This window comes from Chiloscyllium plagiosum, unplaced genomic scaffold (assembly GCF_037043375.1).
Source record: "Chiloscyllium plagiosum isolate Xiang-an unplaced genomic scaffold, Cpla_swu_hap1 HiC_scaffold_10, whole genome shotgun sequence".
In the NCBI taxonomy this organism is placed as follows: Eukaryota; Metazoa; Chordata; class Chondrichthyes; order Orectolobiformes; family Hemiscylliidae; genus Chiloscyllium; species Chiloscyllium plagiosum.
In genome coordinates, this window is record NW_028270148.1 from 61404400 (window position 1) to 61417866 (window position 13467).

At 39.3% G+C, this 13467-nt stretch overlaps 1 protein-coding gene across 2 annotated transcripts in view; it reads left to right on the top strand.

Annotated features, from left to right (window-relative positions):
- eml6 (EMAP like 6) overlaps positions 1–13467 on the top strand; it is a 524201-nt gene that overhangs the window by 313130 nt on the left and 197604 nt on the right. For both annotated transcript variants that reach the window (XM_087991388.1, XM_043695965.2), the window contains exons 23-24: positions 801–932; positions 11386–11474. In XM_087991388.1, coding sequence (XP_087847514.1) covers positions 801–932; positions 11386–11474 — 221 coding nt within the window. The remainder of the gene's footprint in view (positions 1–800; positions 933–11385; positions 11475–13467) is intronic.

The window sequence follows — 13467 nt, forward strand, 5'->3', positions numbered from 1 at the left end:
GATACAAATCCATTTTTGTACTTCCCACAAAATCCTGTCAGTGTGGAAATACGCCTTTCAGCCTTTCTATGTGCTTCATTTATACCTTCCTCGGCTTCTCTTCTATAGATTAATATTCATTGCATACACTATTCTTGAATAAGAAAGGTGTCAACCAAATATGTTCCTGCTAAGCAATGTAGGGGCACAGCCACACAGCAGCTTAGAAGATGCTGATCACATCCTGTTCTGTGATGACTGTGACAATGTAACGAAATTACACTGGAAAAAATTGATGATGGACCACATTTAAGTTTTAAAGGGAACTTTGGTGGCACCAAGGTCACTAAGAAGAACAACCTGAAGTGTCTAACTTACAGGGAAGCAACTTGCTTTTTGTTACTTCATGACTGAGAGAAAGAACTCACCTTTGAAGGAAAGAGGTACATCTATAATCACAGTTAGTTGTTGCAATTATGATTATTTATGAGGACCACCTTACCCTTGGAATTTTATTGATTGCCTTAAAAAATCTAAAAGCTCTTGATGGCCTGTTTGAAGAGATTGCATCATTTGGGGTTGGATCATTAATATGCATTGTTGTGCTGTGTTGGAATAAGTGGAAGTGATTCATTTTCCCACTTTTGTGATTCTTCCTATTGCTAGTCTGTTGCAAAGTGACTTAGAATATTAATATGTTATTTCCCTATGATTGTAAGAACTCTTGATAAAATCAACTATTGAAATCTTCAGAATATTACCAGCTTAAAATCACAATTGTGTGTGTGTGTGATTATTAATAATATTTATTATGCTCCTAGATGCAGGGAAATACCTGGCAGTTTCTTCACATGATAATTTTGTGGACATCTACAATGTACTTTCAAGTAAAAGAGTTGGAATATGTAAAGGAGCTTCTAGTTATATTACTCATATAGACTGGGATGTAAGAGGTGAGAAGTTATTCCTCAAGTCTTTTCTATATTTTCTATAAAGCATTTTAGAAATCAAAAATATATTGCAAAAAATCAAAACTTTAAAGAAATGCTCACAGAAGTTCTGTTGTGAAGTTGACTAGGGTACATCAGTTCCTAATATAATAAAGTCACTAATTTTAAAATATATCTGATTTTAAAATTTAAGGCTAAATATTATTTAGCAAAACAGTATATTATTTTAAAAACGTTTTATTATACTTAAAGACTAAACTCAACATACCTAGACTTAAGCACTGGATCTCTCCAGAAGTCTGATCTAGACAAGTATTTATGACAAGGTGGGTACAATTCATTACCATTAGTGAGATATAATTTTCATGTAATTTAGTGAGGTGTTCCCTGGTACAATGGTTTGCATTTTATATGAACAAAAAGCTGTAATCCTGCAGTTCTCTTTTCCTACAATGACAACCTACTTTACAACTGAAAATCCTAAATCACTCAGACCTATTGGGAAGCAAAATTTGATCGCTTCAGAAACTAACGTCAGAATTACAACGTGTAATTAATTTATTGTTTCCAACCTGCAATCCTCACCAGGCCTGTTAATTTTAATGATTGTAGCACACATTCCAACACTAGACGTACATTTGAGTGATTGCATGACTTGGCAGGGACACTAAGTTTTACAAGGCTACCAGCACTTATGTTAGCCTGCACGATTTAGAATCAACCTGCCCTTTTTATAAAGTAAGTGCTTTTAGAATATTGTTGATTCTGATGTGAAAAAGAGATTGGCCTGTAAGAACAGTGACTGGTGTTGCAACAGGGAAGAAAGCATGCTCCAAGTTTCTCAGATGTTGTATTATAGGCCTTGGTACAGAAGGTGATCAGGAAGATCCTCCATCAACAGGAGGACATCCATGCAAAGGAGGATAACTAGATGACTGTTGTCAGTAATATCAATGGTCAAGCTCAAGGATCTAGATGCAGTATTGCCAGTTGTCAAAGTGAGTGAATGCATCTTCAAATGTCACTACTTACTTATTAGCCTCACACTGCGAATCCACCATCCCCTCTACATTCAGCCACCAACATACTTTATTAAACATAACTCATGTCTAACATTCTTAGCTACACCCCATTCTCACACACTTAATACTACTGCAAGCTTTACATCAACATCTTGCAGCTTGCAGGTACTGTTCAATCATGACAGACAAATCACCCAAATGGATTGTGCCATACCTGCTGATGCATTTCACTCCCTCTTGTAAAACAAGGTATCACATAAGTAGAGGCAAGAATGTATACTCAACAGAGAAAAGCTGCTCCTGCATGGCCTCACCATTGTTGGAGTAACCATGATCATAGCTGACGCATTAAAGATGATGGCATGCACATACCTAATCAGTGTTCTGATATTTAATGCTCCTTCATCTCATAATCTTTCTAATTTGCAAACGTCGAATGGTCTATGCGTAGACACCTTGGGCTGAACTTTCATTCTGAATGCTGAATGAACCCAAGTAGGACAACATAATATCAGACTGCTGGGACCACATTTAAATTTTCTTCTCTAATTCATTTGTCTGCCATTTTTGTTGAATTGGGAATTGTATTAGTTTGAGGCCAAACACCCACTTGAAGTGACTCAGATTTACCATTCATATGCTTACTCCAATATCACGTTCCCCTGCCTTTGGTTTTTTCATGTAAATTGGTGGATTCCTGAGGACTGGGATCCACACCAGGCAAGTCAGCTGTCAACTTCAGAGGAAGCTCTTGTCAACTTCAGATGTCATAATGTAATGGTTTATTGTAATTCAAGTATGTTTTCAATGCAGTGAATTGATTTTCAAATCAACTTTATGTCCTGACATCTGCTACGCATTTGAAATACTCTTTCAGTAACTGTGATATAGAGCAAATGGGCCATTTAATAACACTGGTAAGTCTTTGAAATGCTCATGAATTTTTAAAAAAATCAATCAACATTCCCTTTGAGGAAACTTTTCATCTTGTCCAAATACATAACTATATTGAAAAATGACTTCAAAAAAATTGTTACAAGATAATAAGTCTGTCACTCAAACAAAGCTAATGATATTTCCATAATAGGAATATTTAATCTCATCCAAAGTGAAAAACATCTTAAAAATGAATCAAGATTACAAAGGAATTAACCACTTTGCAACTGAGTAAACAAACCTTTGGTAGCTGAGGCTAGCACTAATAATTAGGCCATCTTGCAAAATAGATCCCTTGCTCAACTGTTCAAAACAAGATTAAAGTCTCCTTCAGTGAAAATTTCACTGACTTTGAGTGACGGCTTTATTATTTTGTGTTGGCTTGATCTTTCTTTGTGGTGCTTTTTCAATGCTTGTACGTTTATTTGGATAAAATTAACAGTTTGTTCAAAGGAAATGTTGAACATCTGATAAATGTTCTTTAAATTCATGAGCATTTTAAATGTTTACAATTACAAATAAATATATAGCTCATTGATTCAATATATATGGGATACTGGGTCACTGAATCTGGAGGATAAATGAGAGCATGGAGGAGATATGGAAAAAAACAGTTTTGGAGGAGCATGCGAGATATGGGGGTATGGAATAAGGACATTGAGGGTAAGATGTGAGGGTTAGAGGGCCTAACAATCATGAATTGAACTTGGCCAATGTCCCAGTAAATAATCTTGGCATCTGCTCGCCTCTGTTCCCACCTTTGGCCTGCATTAGAAGGAAGGAGCCATGACTCACATTCACTCACCATATCCAGAGACTAAAATACCTGGCAGGTAGGTTGGTGTTTAGAAATTGGGACCATGATATTGGGAGGTGGCCTGACACATGGCCTTTAACAGAAGACAAAAAGTCATCCCATTGTATTTCCTCGATGCCACACACACGTTTTTGCTTTTTCTAATTTATTCATTCTCAGGTTGTGGGCATTGTTGGCTATGTCAAATTACCCTTGAGAAACAAACGATAAGCTATCTTTTTGAACTACTGTTGTTTATTTGATATAGGTACGCAACAATGCTATTAGAATAGGAGTTCTAGGATTTTGACCAAGCTGTAATGAAGGAATGATGTTATATTTCCAAGTCAGGATGATTCTTAGATTGAAGGGGAGCCTTCAAGCTATGATGGTCTCTTGCATCTGCTTAATCTGTCCTTTTAGGTGCTGTTGATAGAGGCTTGGTGCATTACAACCATGCCTGTGCGTCTTTCTGCTTTCAAATAGCTAAGAATTGTAAATGTGCAAGACAGTGGTGAAAGAGAAACAGTTGAAAAGGGTTAGAAACACCATTCTTCACACTCATAAGCACCAACTCAAATGCTGAACACTGCATTCTATGGGGGATTTTTATAAGCAAGATTTGCATGAGTTGATCTATTAGGATTTCAGCACTAGCGGACTCAAAGATGGATTTGATGGAGGCATGCAGAATGTTAATGCAGTTAATGGATTTGCATATCCAGATACTTAATGCATTAGAAAACCTCCCAGAAATCCAATAGTCAAGAAGCATGGAGATGTCAGAGAATCTTTTGGGCAGTTTAGAGCAAGTGGCAACTCTAGAAAGATCTGTGTTATGAGATGTGAATGTAGGTGCTTTGGTTGGTATTTGTTATTGCTCAACATGTTAGGTGATACAACTGAGTCACTTGGGCAATTGAGAGTTAACCATGAAACTGGAGTCATATACAAACTAGATTGTGTATGGCAGCAGTTTTCTTTCATAATGGACATTATTATGATATATTATGGTAAGGGTGGGTTGAATTGCGAGAATGATAAACATCCTGATTTCTGGAGCTGCCAGCCAATCTGATGGGCTAGTAGCTCCAACAACAGATCCAGATTGACCTCCACCAATCGTACTGAGCATCACAGATACCAGTCTTCAGCCAATTTCATTCAGTACATTTGTTATGAGGAAACGGTTGGAGGCACTGGATATTGCAAAGACTAGAAGCTCTGACAAAATTCCGGCAATAATATCGAAAACATGTGCTTCAGAACTTGCTGCTCCCCTCACTTAGCTCTTCCAGTACAGTTCAATATTGGCATCTATCTGATAATGTGGAAAATTGCCCAGGTATGTCCTGATTGCAAAAGACAGGACAAATCTAACCCATCCAATTACTGCCCCTTCAATCTACTCTTGATCATCATTAAAGTGATGGAAGGTGTCAAGCAAATGCTATATAGCATCTGTTCAGCAATAACCTACTCAGCAGAGCCCAGTTTGGGTTCTGCTTGGGCTGTTTAGCTCTTGACCTCATTACAGCCTTGATTCTAACATGAACAAAAAAGCTGAATTCCAGAGGTGAAGTGAGAGTGACGGCCTTTGATATCAAGGCTGCATCTGACCAATTATGGCTTCAAGGAGCCCGAGCAACACTGGAATCAATGGATAATGGGGAAAAACTCACCACTGGTTGGAGTCATGCCTGACACATAGGAAGACAGTTGTGGTTGTTAGAGGTCAGGCACCTCAGCTCCAGAACATCTCTGCAGGAGTTTCTCAGGGTACTGTCCTCGGCCCAACGATCTTCAGCTGCTTCATCAATGACCTTCCCTCCATCATAAGGTTGAAATGGGAATGTTTGCCGATGATTGCACAATGTTCAGCACCATTTGCAACTCCTAAGATACTGAATCAGTCCACGTTCAAATGCAACAATATCTGGGCAATATCCAGGCTTGGGCTGACGTGCCAAGTAACATTTGCATTACACAAATGCAAGGGGAATGACCATCTCCAATAAGAGGTTTAACTATGTCCTTTGACATTCAATGGTGTAACATCAATGAGTCACCCATCCTTGGGATTACCATTGACCAGAAACCCAACTGGACTCACCACATAAACACTGACTACAAAAGCAAGTTAGATGCTGAGAATACCACAGCGCATAACCCACCTCCTGACTCTGAAAGCCTGTCTATCATCTACAGGGCACAAGTCAGGAGTGTTATGGAATATTCCCCACTTCCTGACATTATCCAGGACAAGCCAAAAGTGAGGACAGCAGATGCTGGAAATCAGTGTCTAGATTAGAGTGATACTGGAAAAGCACAGCAGGTCAGGCAGGATTCGAGAAGCCGGAGAATCGACATTTTGGGCAAAAGCTCTTCATCAGGAATGAGGGCAGGGAGCCTCCAGGGTGGAGAGATAAATGGGAGGGGGGGGGGGGTGGGGTTGGGGTGAAGGTAGCGAAGAATATTGTAGATGGATGGGGGTGGGAATGAAGGTGATAAGTCAGAGAGGAGGGTGGGGGAAGGTAGCAAAGAGTACAATGGGTGGATGGGGTGGGGATGAAGGTGATAGGTCAGAGAAGAGGGTGGAGCGGATAGATGGGAAGGAAGATTATCAGGTAGGACAGGTCATGAGGATGGTGCTGAGCTGGAAGGTTGGAACTGGAGTAAGGTAGGGGAGGGGAAATGAGGAAATTGGTGAAGTCCACCTCATTATCCAGGACAAAGCAATCCGCTTCATTGGCACCACATTCACAGGCATCCACTCCCTCCACCACTGACTATGTACAAGAGACAATGCAGAAATTCATCAAAGATCCTTTCACAGCTCCATCCAAACCCATAACCACTTCCATCTTGAAGGACAAGATGCAAGTTCTCCTCCAAGCCACTCACCCTCCTAACTTGGAAATATACCACCTGACTCTGGGTGAAAATCCTCGAATCTCCCCCAATGGCTTTGTTGATCAACCTACAGCACATGAACTGCAGCAGTTCAAGAAGGCGGCTCACTACCACCTTCACAAGGGCAGCTAGGGACAGGCAAGCAACGCTGACCATCCAGTGATGCTCGCATCTCACAAATGAATTAAAATACAATCCCAGCCAGATCAGAGATTTGTAGTTGGTACTGCCAGGATTGAAGGCACGCTCATGATCTGATCCATCCTGAATTGAAGTAAATGAGGAGTATTGGGTTTTGCCATCTTGGACAAAGGGAGGGGTGAGGTGATAGGTTTTTAAGTATAGGAAGGAGAAATGACTGTATTCTTGGGAGGTACTCCAAATGGACAGAGAACACCCTCCGAAGATAGTGCACCACTTTCCTCCCTGCAGTTTTTAAAAATTTATCAAAACAATAATCTGCTCAATCCTGTTTGCATGTTCATGCCAAACATATTATGGCCTGGCATGTTAATATTGAATTAATTGAGCTTTTAACATGTATTAAGGTTAACAAGCTCTATTGACTCTTAATTATTTATTTAAATATATTGTGTTTCCTCCAGTCACCAACCCATTTTCTGAGGGTGATTTCAAGGATATATGGGTAGATGGTTGGCTGGGCATTGGACCTATTTTGTGACAACCCTTCCTTTACCTGCCACCATCAAACACATACCCAGTGGGAGCATGTAATATCTGGCCCCAGCTTTTTATTTCCATATTTCCAGAAAATTAATTCAAATACTTATTTTCTGAATTATTTGTCCACTAATACAAAAGCTTAGTCACCATTATATTAAGGTTTAACATATATGTCATGATAGTAGAAAAGACAATGGATTGGGAGAATTTGTTCCAACATGTGTATATGTGGGCAATTAGGCTACAATGGGAACTTCAGGTTCTTCAGCCAAGATGTGAAAACACCAGAGTTGGACTTGGGTGGACAAGGCCAAAAATCAAGTCCTAAGCTTGCAATTTCAAATAACCCTGTTGGACTATAACCAGGTTCTTCGGGTCAGTGCTTGGGATTGTAAAATATTCCTGTCAAGCAGCTTGCATGGCATCATCCTTTGCCATGTCTCCTCCTTCCTGCTTTTGCTCTCTGTCATATTCCTCTAAAATCCAAGTTGCATGGTCACTTTTTAGCCTGAATGACTACTGACCTCTCACTGTAAAATAGGTCACCACCTAATTTACTCAATGAGGATTTCCCCTTCTGGATCCCTTCAATGGCGCCCAATTGCCCCAATATATTTTCTGTGGGTACCTGGCAACTGCTCATTGCTACACAAAATTTTGCCTTGTGACTAAAAAGTATTTTCTTAGGATGTGGTGTACATGGATAGATCAGAGAACAGTCATGATTTGAAGTGTGAAAAACTATTAAGAATTCTGCTTCACCATTTTTTCTAGTTGGATCCTAATAATACCTTAATAATACATTGAGGAGAAATAACATTTAAATCCCATTGTTGGGTTTACATGGATATCAATAACCTAAGGCAGTTATTAGGGGCTCATAATGAACATAGAGTCATAGAGATGTACAGTATGGAAACAGACCCTTCGGTCCAACTCGTCCATGATGACCAGATATCCCAATCTAGTCTTATCTGCCAGCACCTGGCCCATATCCATCCAAACTCTTCCTATTCATATAACCATCCAGATGCCTTTTAAATGTTGCAATTGTACTAGCCTCCACCATTTCCTCTGGCAGCTCATTCCATACACGTACCACCCTTTGAGTGAAAACGTTGCCCCTTAGGTCTGTTTAATATCTTTCCTCTCTCACCCAAAGCCTATGCCTTCTAGTTCTGGACTCCCTGACCCCAAAACACTTTGCCTATTTATCCTATCCAAGACCCTCATGATTTTATAAAGGTCTATAAGGTCATCCCTCAGCCTCCAACACTCTAGGGAAAACAGCCCTAGCCTATTCAGCTTCTCTGTATAGCTCAAATCCTCCAACCCTGGCAACATCCTTGTAAGTCTTTTCTGAACCCTTTCATGTTTCACAACATCCTTCCAATAGGAAGGAGACCAGAATTGCACGCAGTATTCCAACAGTGGCCTAACCAATGTCCTGTACAGCCGCAACATGACCTCCCAACCCCTGTACTCAATACCCTGACCAATAAAGGAAAGCATACCAAACACCTTCTTCAGTATCCTATCTACCTGCGACTCCACTTTCAAGGAGCTATGAACCTGCACTCCGAGGTCTCTTTGTTCAGCAACATTCCCTAGGACCTTACCATTAAGTGCATAAGTCCTGCTAAGATTTGCTTTCCCAAAATGCAGCACCTCACATTTATCTAAATTAAACTCCATCTGCCACTTCTCAGCCCATTGGCCCATATGATCAAGATCCTGTTGTGATCAGAGGTAACCTTCTTCACTGTCCACCACACCTCCAATGTTCTTTATTAAACCAAAGTACACTATAAAAGATACTACAAAAATCTTACCCATACAATACTAACAATCATAATTGAGCCCTTTTACATGGACTTGTCCACAGATCAGGCCAGACTAGATGATTAGCTTGTTCCATCTCAACCTCCAGCCATTGATCAGAGGACCACTTCCTCAAAATAATTGTCTAGTGAGGCAAGGGTCTTTTTATACTTTTTCCATGCATCCAAATCTTGACACTATCTAGTCTCCAGCAAATGATCAATTTAACCACAAACAAACATTTCGTGTTTCATGTTTTCGATGTTGCTTTAATCAATTAATTCATTAGGACTTGAGGCTTATCATTTACATTCAATGAACTTTGACCTCAGAGATGAAAGTTCTTGGTTGTGATGTATGTTCAGGTTTCTAGTATTTGGTGCCCCAAGATATAGACTTGCTTGCATCTGTGATGATGCTGCTCGTTTAACAAGGTTATGCTATACTTGGCTATTTCTTTTCGCAGAGAGGTTGTAAAAGCAGCGATTCTGAAAAGTCTAGTTTGGATGTGTTTTAGAGCCAGTTTGATTATAGCTAATACAGCCTTGGGGAAATAGTCTTTCAAGTTAAAAAAAAACACTTATACAATGAAAGGGGAGTGGCCAGTTCTCCCAGTTCAGCTTTTTCTGGTTTGTTTGGTTTTAGCATAGCATAGTTTTGAGGCTGCTAATCCAAGAAACAGCTCTGTAGAAGAAGGTGTTCCATGCGCGCTCTCTCTCTCTCTCTCTCTCTCTCTCTCTCTCTCTCTCTCATCTCTCCTGTAAGACCCTGTGTTTGATTTTGTGCTAAGGAGTGTTTATGGGGATTGTTGCAAGTATTTGGAACAGCATCATTAAGTTGGTATAACCTGTTCGGTTTTCAGATAGGTTAAGTTATTCTGTTTGTGTTTATTTGGTAATCTTGTAAATAAATTCTGTTGTGTTTAAAACTAAGTAGTTTGACCAGCTATATCCCCCTTGGAATACCTGTATCTGGGTTACATTTGCTTAAAACAATGAGAAAGTTAGAGTCTGGGCTACTTTCTTGAAATGTTTTGAGGGTTCTGGTCTGGTCCATAACACATCATACATTAATGTTAAGTGCAAAACTCCCAAACATGTGGTTGAACTCTGCCAGCTGTAAGTTTTGTCAATCAAGGTGACTCTCCATGTGACAATACTGCATCACTTGTTCCTGTTTCTGATTTGAACCTCATGAGATGTCCAATGATATAAATGTCTACTTGCTAAAAGTTTGGACTGGTTCACTGATTCCCACTCTTCTGAAGACTATACTAGTTCATTTATCTCTTCTCTAAACCTTCTTGGTCTTCTGCTTTTCTGTTGCTGTGTTCTGCTTTGGCATGTTTTCTGTAAGTGACCTGCTTTCCTACAATAAAAGCAATTAGTTTCTAAAGCTAGGCATGGTTATACCTCTGAGGTTTTTTAGCATCACAATATTGGCAAGAGTTGTTAGTCATCTCTCCTGTACACTGTGTTTTTAATGTAGGACCTCAAAAGCTAGGCATAATAAGTGAAATCTTTTGGAGGTGGCGGGAGTCTTGACTGCTAACTTGAGCCCTACATCATTTCTTCTTGAGAAGGCATTCCAAATCCTGTGCCACTAAGGTATTTTGACAGGCCAACAGTAAGCCTCCTTCTCCCAGAATGTAAGGACACCAGATATGATGGTCATCTTGCTGAGAGCTGCCAATCAATCAGAGCTTAGCAATTCTTCTGCTGTCAAAAATACCTATCTGCAACCTTTCTGCCCGATTAAATGTCCCCTTGTTGCTAAAATTGCCATGGTAGAGGGCACAACATTCCACCCAATATTATAAATACAGCTTAACTATTAATTGTGTCTAGACTTAGAATTCTATGTTTTTGTACTCAAGACTTCTGTATGAAGCTGCAGGGTCTTTTATGATTTGTATGTTTTATTTAAACAGCACTATAATCTTTTCTTCCCATTTGCAAATACTTTTGCATTTGAGCTCTTAAGGTGCACTCCTTTTAAAATGTTGCCATTTCATATATTTTTCTGTTATTCTTCCTCACATTACCCAGTTTAATATTTCTATTTAGGATGTGATTCAAAACAGATAGAATTGCAGTTGTTAGACATCTAAGATTTGAAGAAGACATGGCATGAATCTGAAAGCTCTTCAGTTTTTAAGTACACATTATTCAAATTTCAAAATGTACTTTTCTGTGTTACTTGCTTCAAAGAACAGATATCATTGCAGTAAACAATATTCATTTGTGGCTGTAAATATAAATTCTGACTTTTGTGTCTCATGCAGGGAAGCTATTACAAGTTAATTCAGGTGCTAAAGAGCATTTGTTTTTTGAAGCACCAAGAGGGAGACGGCAAACTATAAGGAGTACAGAGGTATGAAATTCCTTAATTTTGCAACATAAATTGTTATAATCTAGAAAACCAGTTAATAAACAATGTATCCAGAGCAAATCTTTACACATCCTTATAAGCTTTTGTTTATACAGTTGCAGATTATAACCAAACACTAGCTAGCCCAAAACAACAGTGACAGCCCATTTCCAGTTACAGGCATGAAAAAATTAACTATTTCCATGCATTTTTACAATTAAACTTAATTAACATTAATTAACAAATTCTCTTTTTTCTCACTTAATAAAAAATAGAGTTTATGAAAACACCAAGGTTTCATAATAAATAATGTCATTGTTTCAAAACCATTATATTATGAGATGCTCTGCCTCTATGACTTCTAATTTGTTCATGCATACATTTCTTTGTGGAAAACAATCAGAGGGTTGATGATTTGGATCCTCCTATTTAAATTTCAAGATTATTTTTGTCTCCAGCATTTATTTCAAGCCAGCAAGATCAAACTGTAAACTTCCCTTACTCGCAGATTTTGTTAAATATATATTATCAGCACTGATTATCTACGTATCATTCAAAGGATATACTATCCTCAGTATGTCCTTATACAGTGTCTGATTTAAAGTATTTAACCACAGGCCAAAAGTAAAGTCACCATAGTTTTATCAGACGATGGGGCTGCTCTCTCTTTAGACAGAGAGACAACCAGTGGTAGCTTAACCTGAGGGTCACAGTGGCTCAGGTGAGAGGAGAGGCTGAGAAGGAGAGTCCTTCATGGTTACCTTGACCAGCACAGGAATGGTATTGGTGTCATTTTGCATTGCAAACTAGCCATCCAACCAACTGAGCTAACTGGCCAAAGAATGCTAGGATTCAGGATTTAGCTGGATTCTCTGCAGGTTGAGGGATAATCAATTGTATACGTGGTTATCAATGATTCCACAGAGTATCCAGGGATCTTCATGAACAAAGAGGTTTCTGGTTGCTGAATGGACAGTTAATTTGTGGCCATAGGATCCTGTATTTGTGTGCAAGTTTGTCAAGTGGCTTCCACTGCTTTCCCATCTTGAGAAAGTCCTCTAAATCCCTCAGCTAATCCACCTTAGTGGATGGATACTTTTGACAAGAATTGAGGACATACCTCCTTAAACCGATGAGAACCCCTACAGAAACAAGGACATCTACAACTGCTTCCATGCTAATAAAAGGATAATGATTGAACAGGCGATAGGCCTGCTCAAAATGAGGTTTGAATGCCTGGATATATCAGGGGGAAACATGCAACAAATGGCAACAAAGGTCTCACATACCGTTGCAATGTGCTAGATCTAGAGAGAGTAGCTTTGCATCTGAATCTTCCACAATGGTCAGTTTTTTGTTTCATTCCAAAGCTTTGTTATTTAAATTAAGTCACTTCTACTGTTTTGATAATGTTTAAGTTCCTATGTTGGACACTTCTTAAAATTTATTCACAGGTGTACATTGCTGTCTGGGCCAGCATTTATTGCCCATCCCTAGGTGCCTAGGAGAAGGTGGTGATGAGTTACCTTCTTCAACAGCTGTAATTGATTTAGTGTAGATAGACCCATAGTGCCATTAGGCAGGGAGTTCCATGATTTAGATCCAGTGACACATTTCTGCTGCTCTCATCCTTCAAGATGGTCATTGTTGTGAGTTTGGAAGGTGCTGTCTAAGAAGCCTTGATGAATTTTTGCAATATATCTTGCAGATGCTGAGCACCGATGGTGAAGGGAGTGAATGTTTTTTAGATGTGATGCCAGTCAAGTGGGTCACTTTGTCCTGATCTTGAGTATTATTGTGAAACTTAATTTCCACCATGATATTAAAGTTGGTGGGCTAAGAATTACTATGGCGTCTTAGCAGGCATGGAAATTGTGATGTGAAATTACAATTCCCAAACTAAATCTGCTGCTTAAGTAACTGCACTCTCAGCAAGGAATTCAGGTTCAATCCAGGCCAGGACCAATTAAACGTTGCCTACACTTCCGCAAACCAG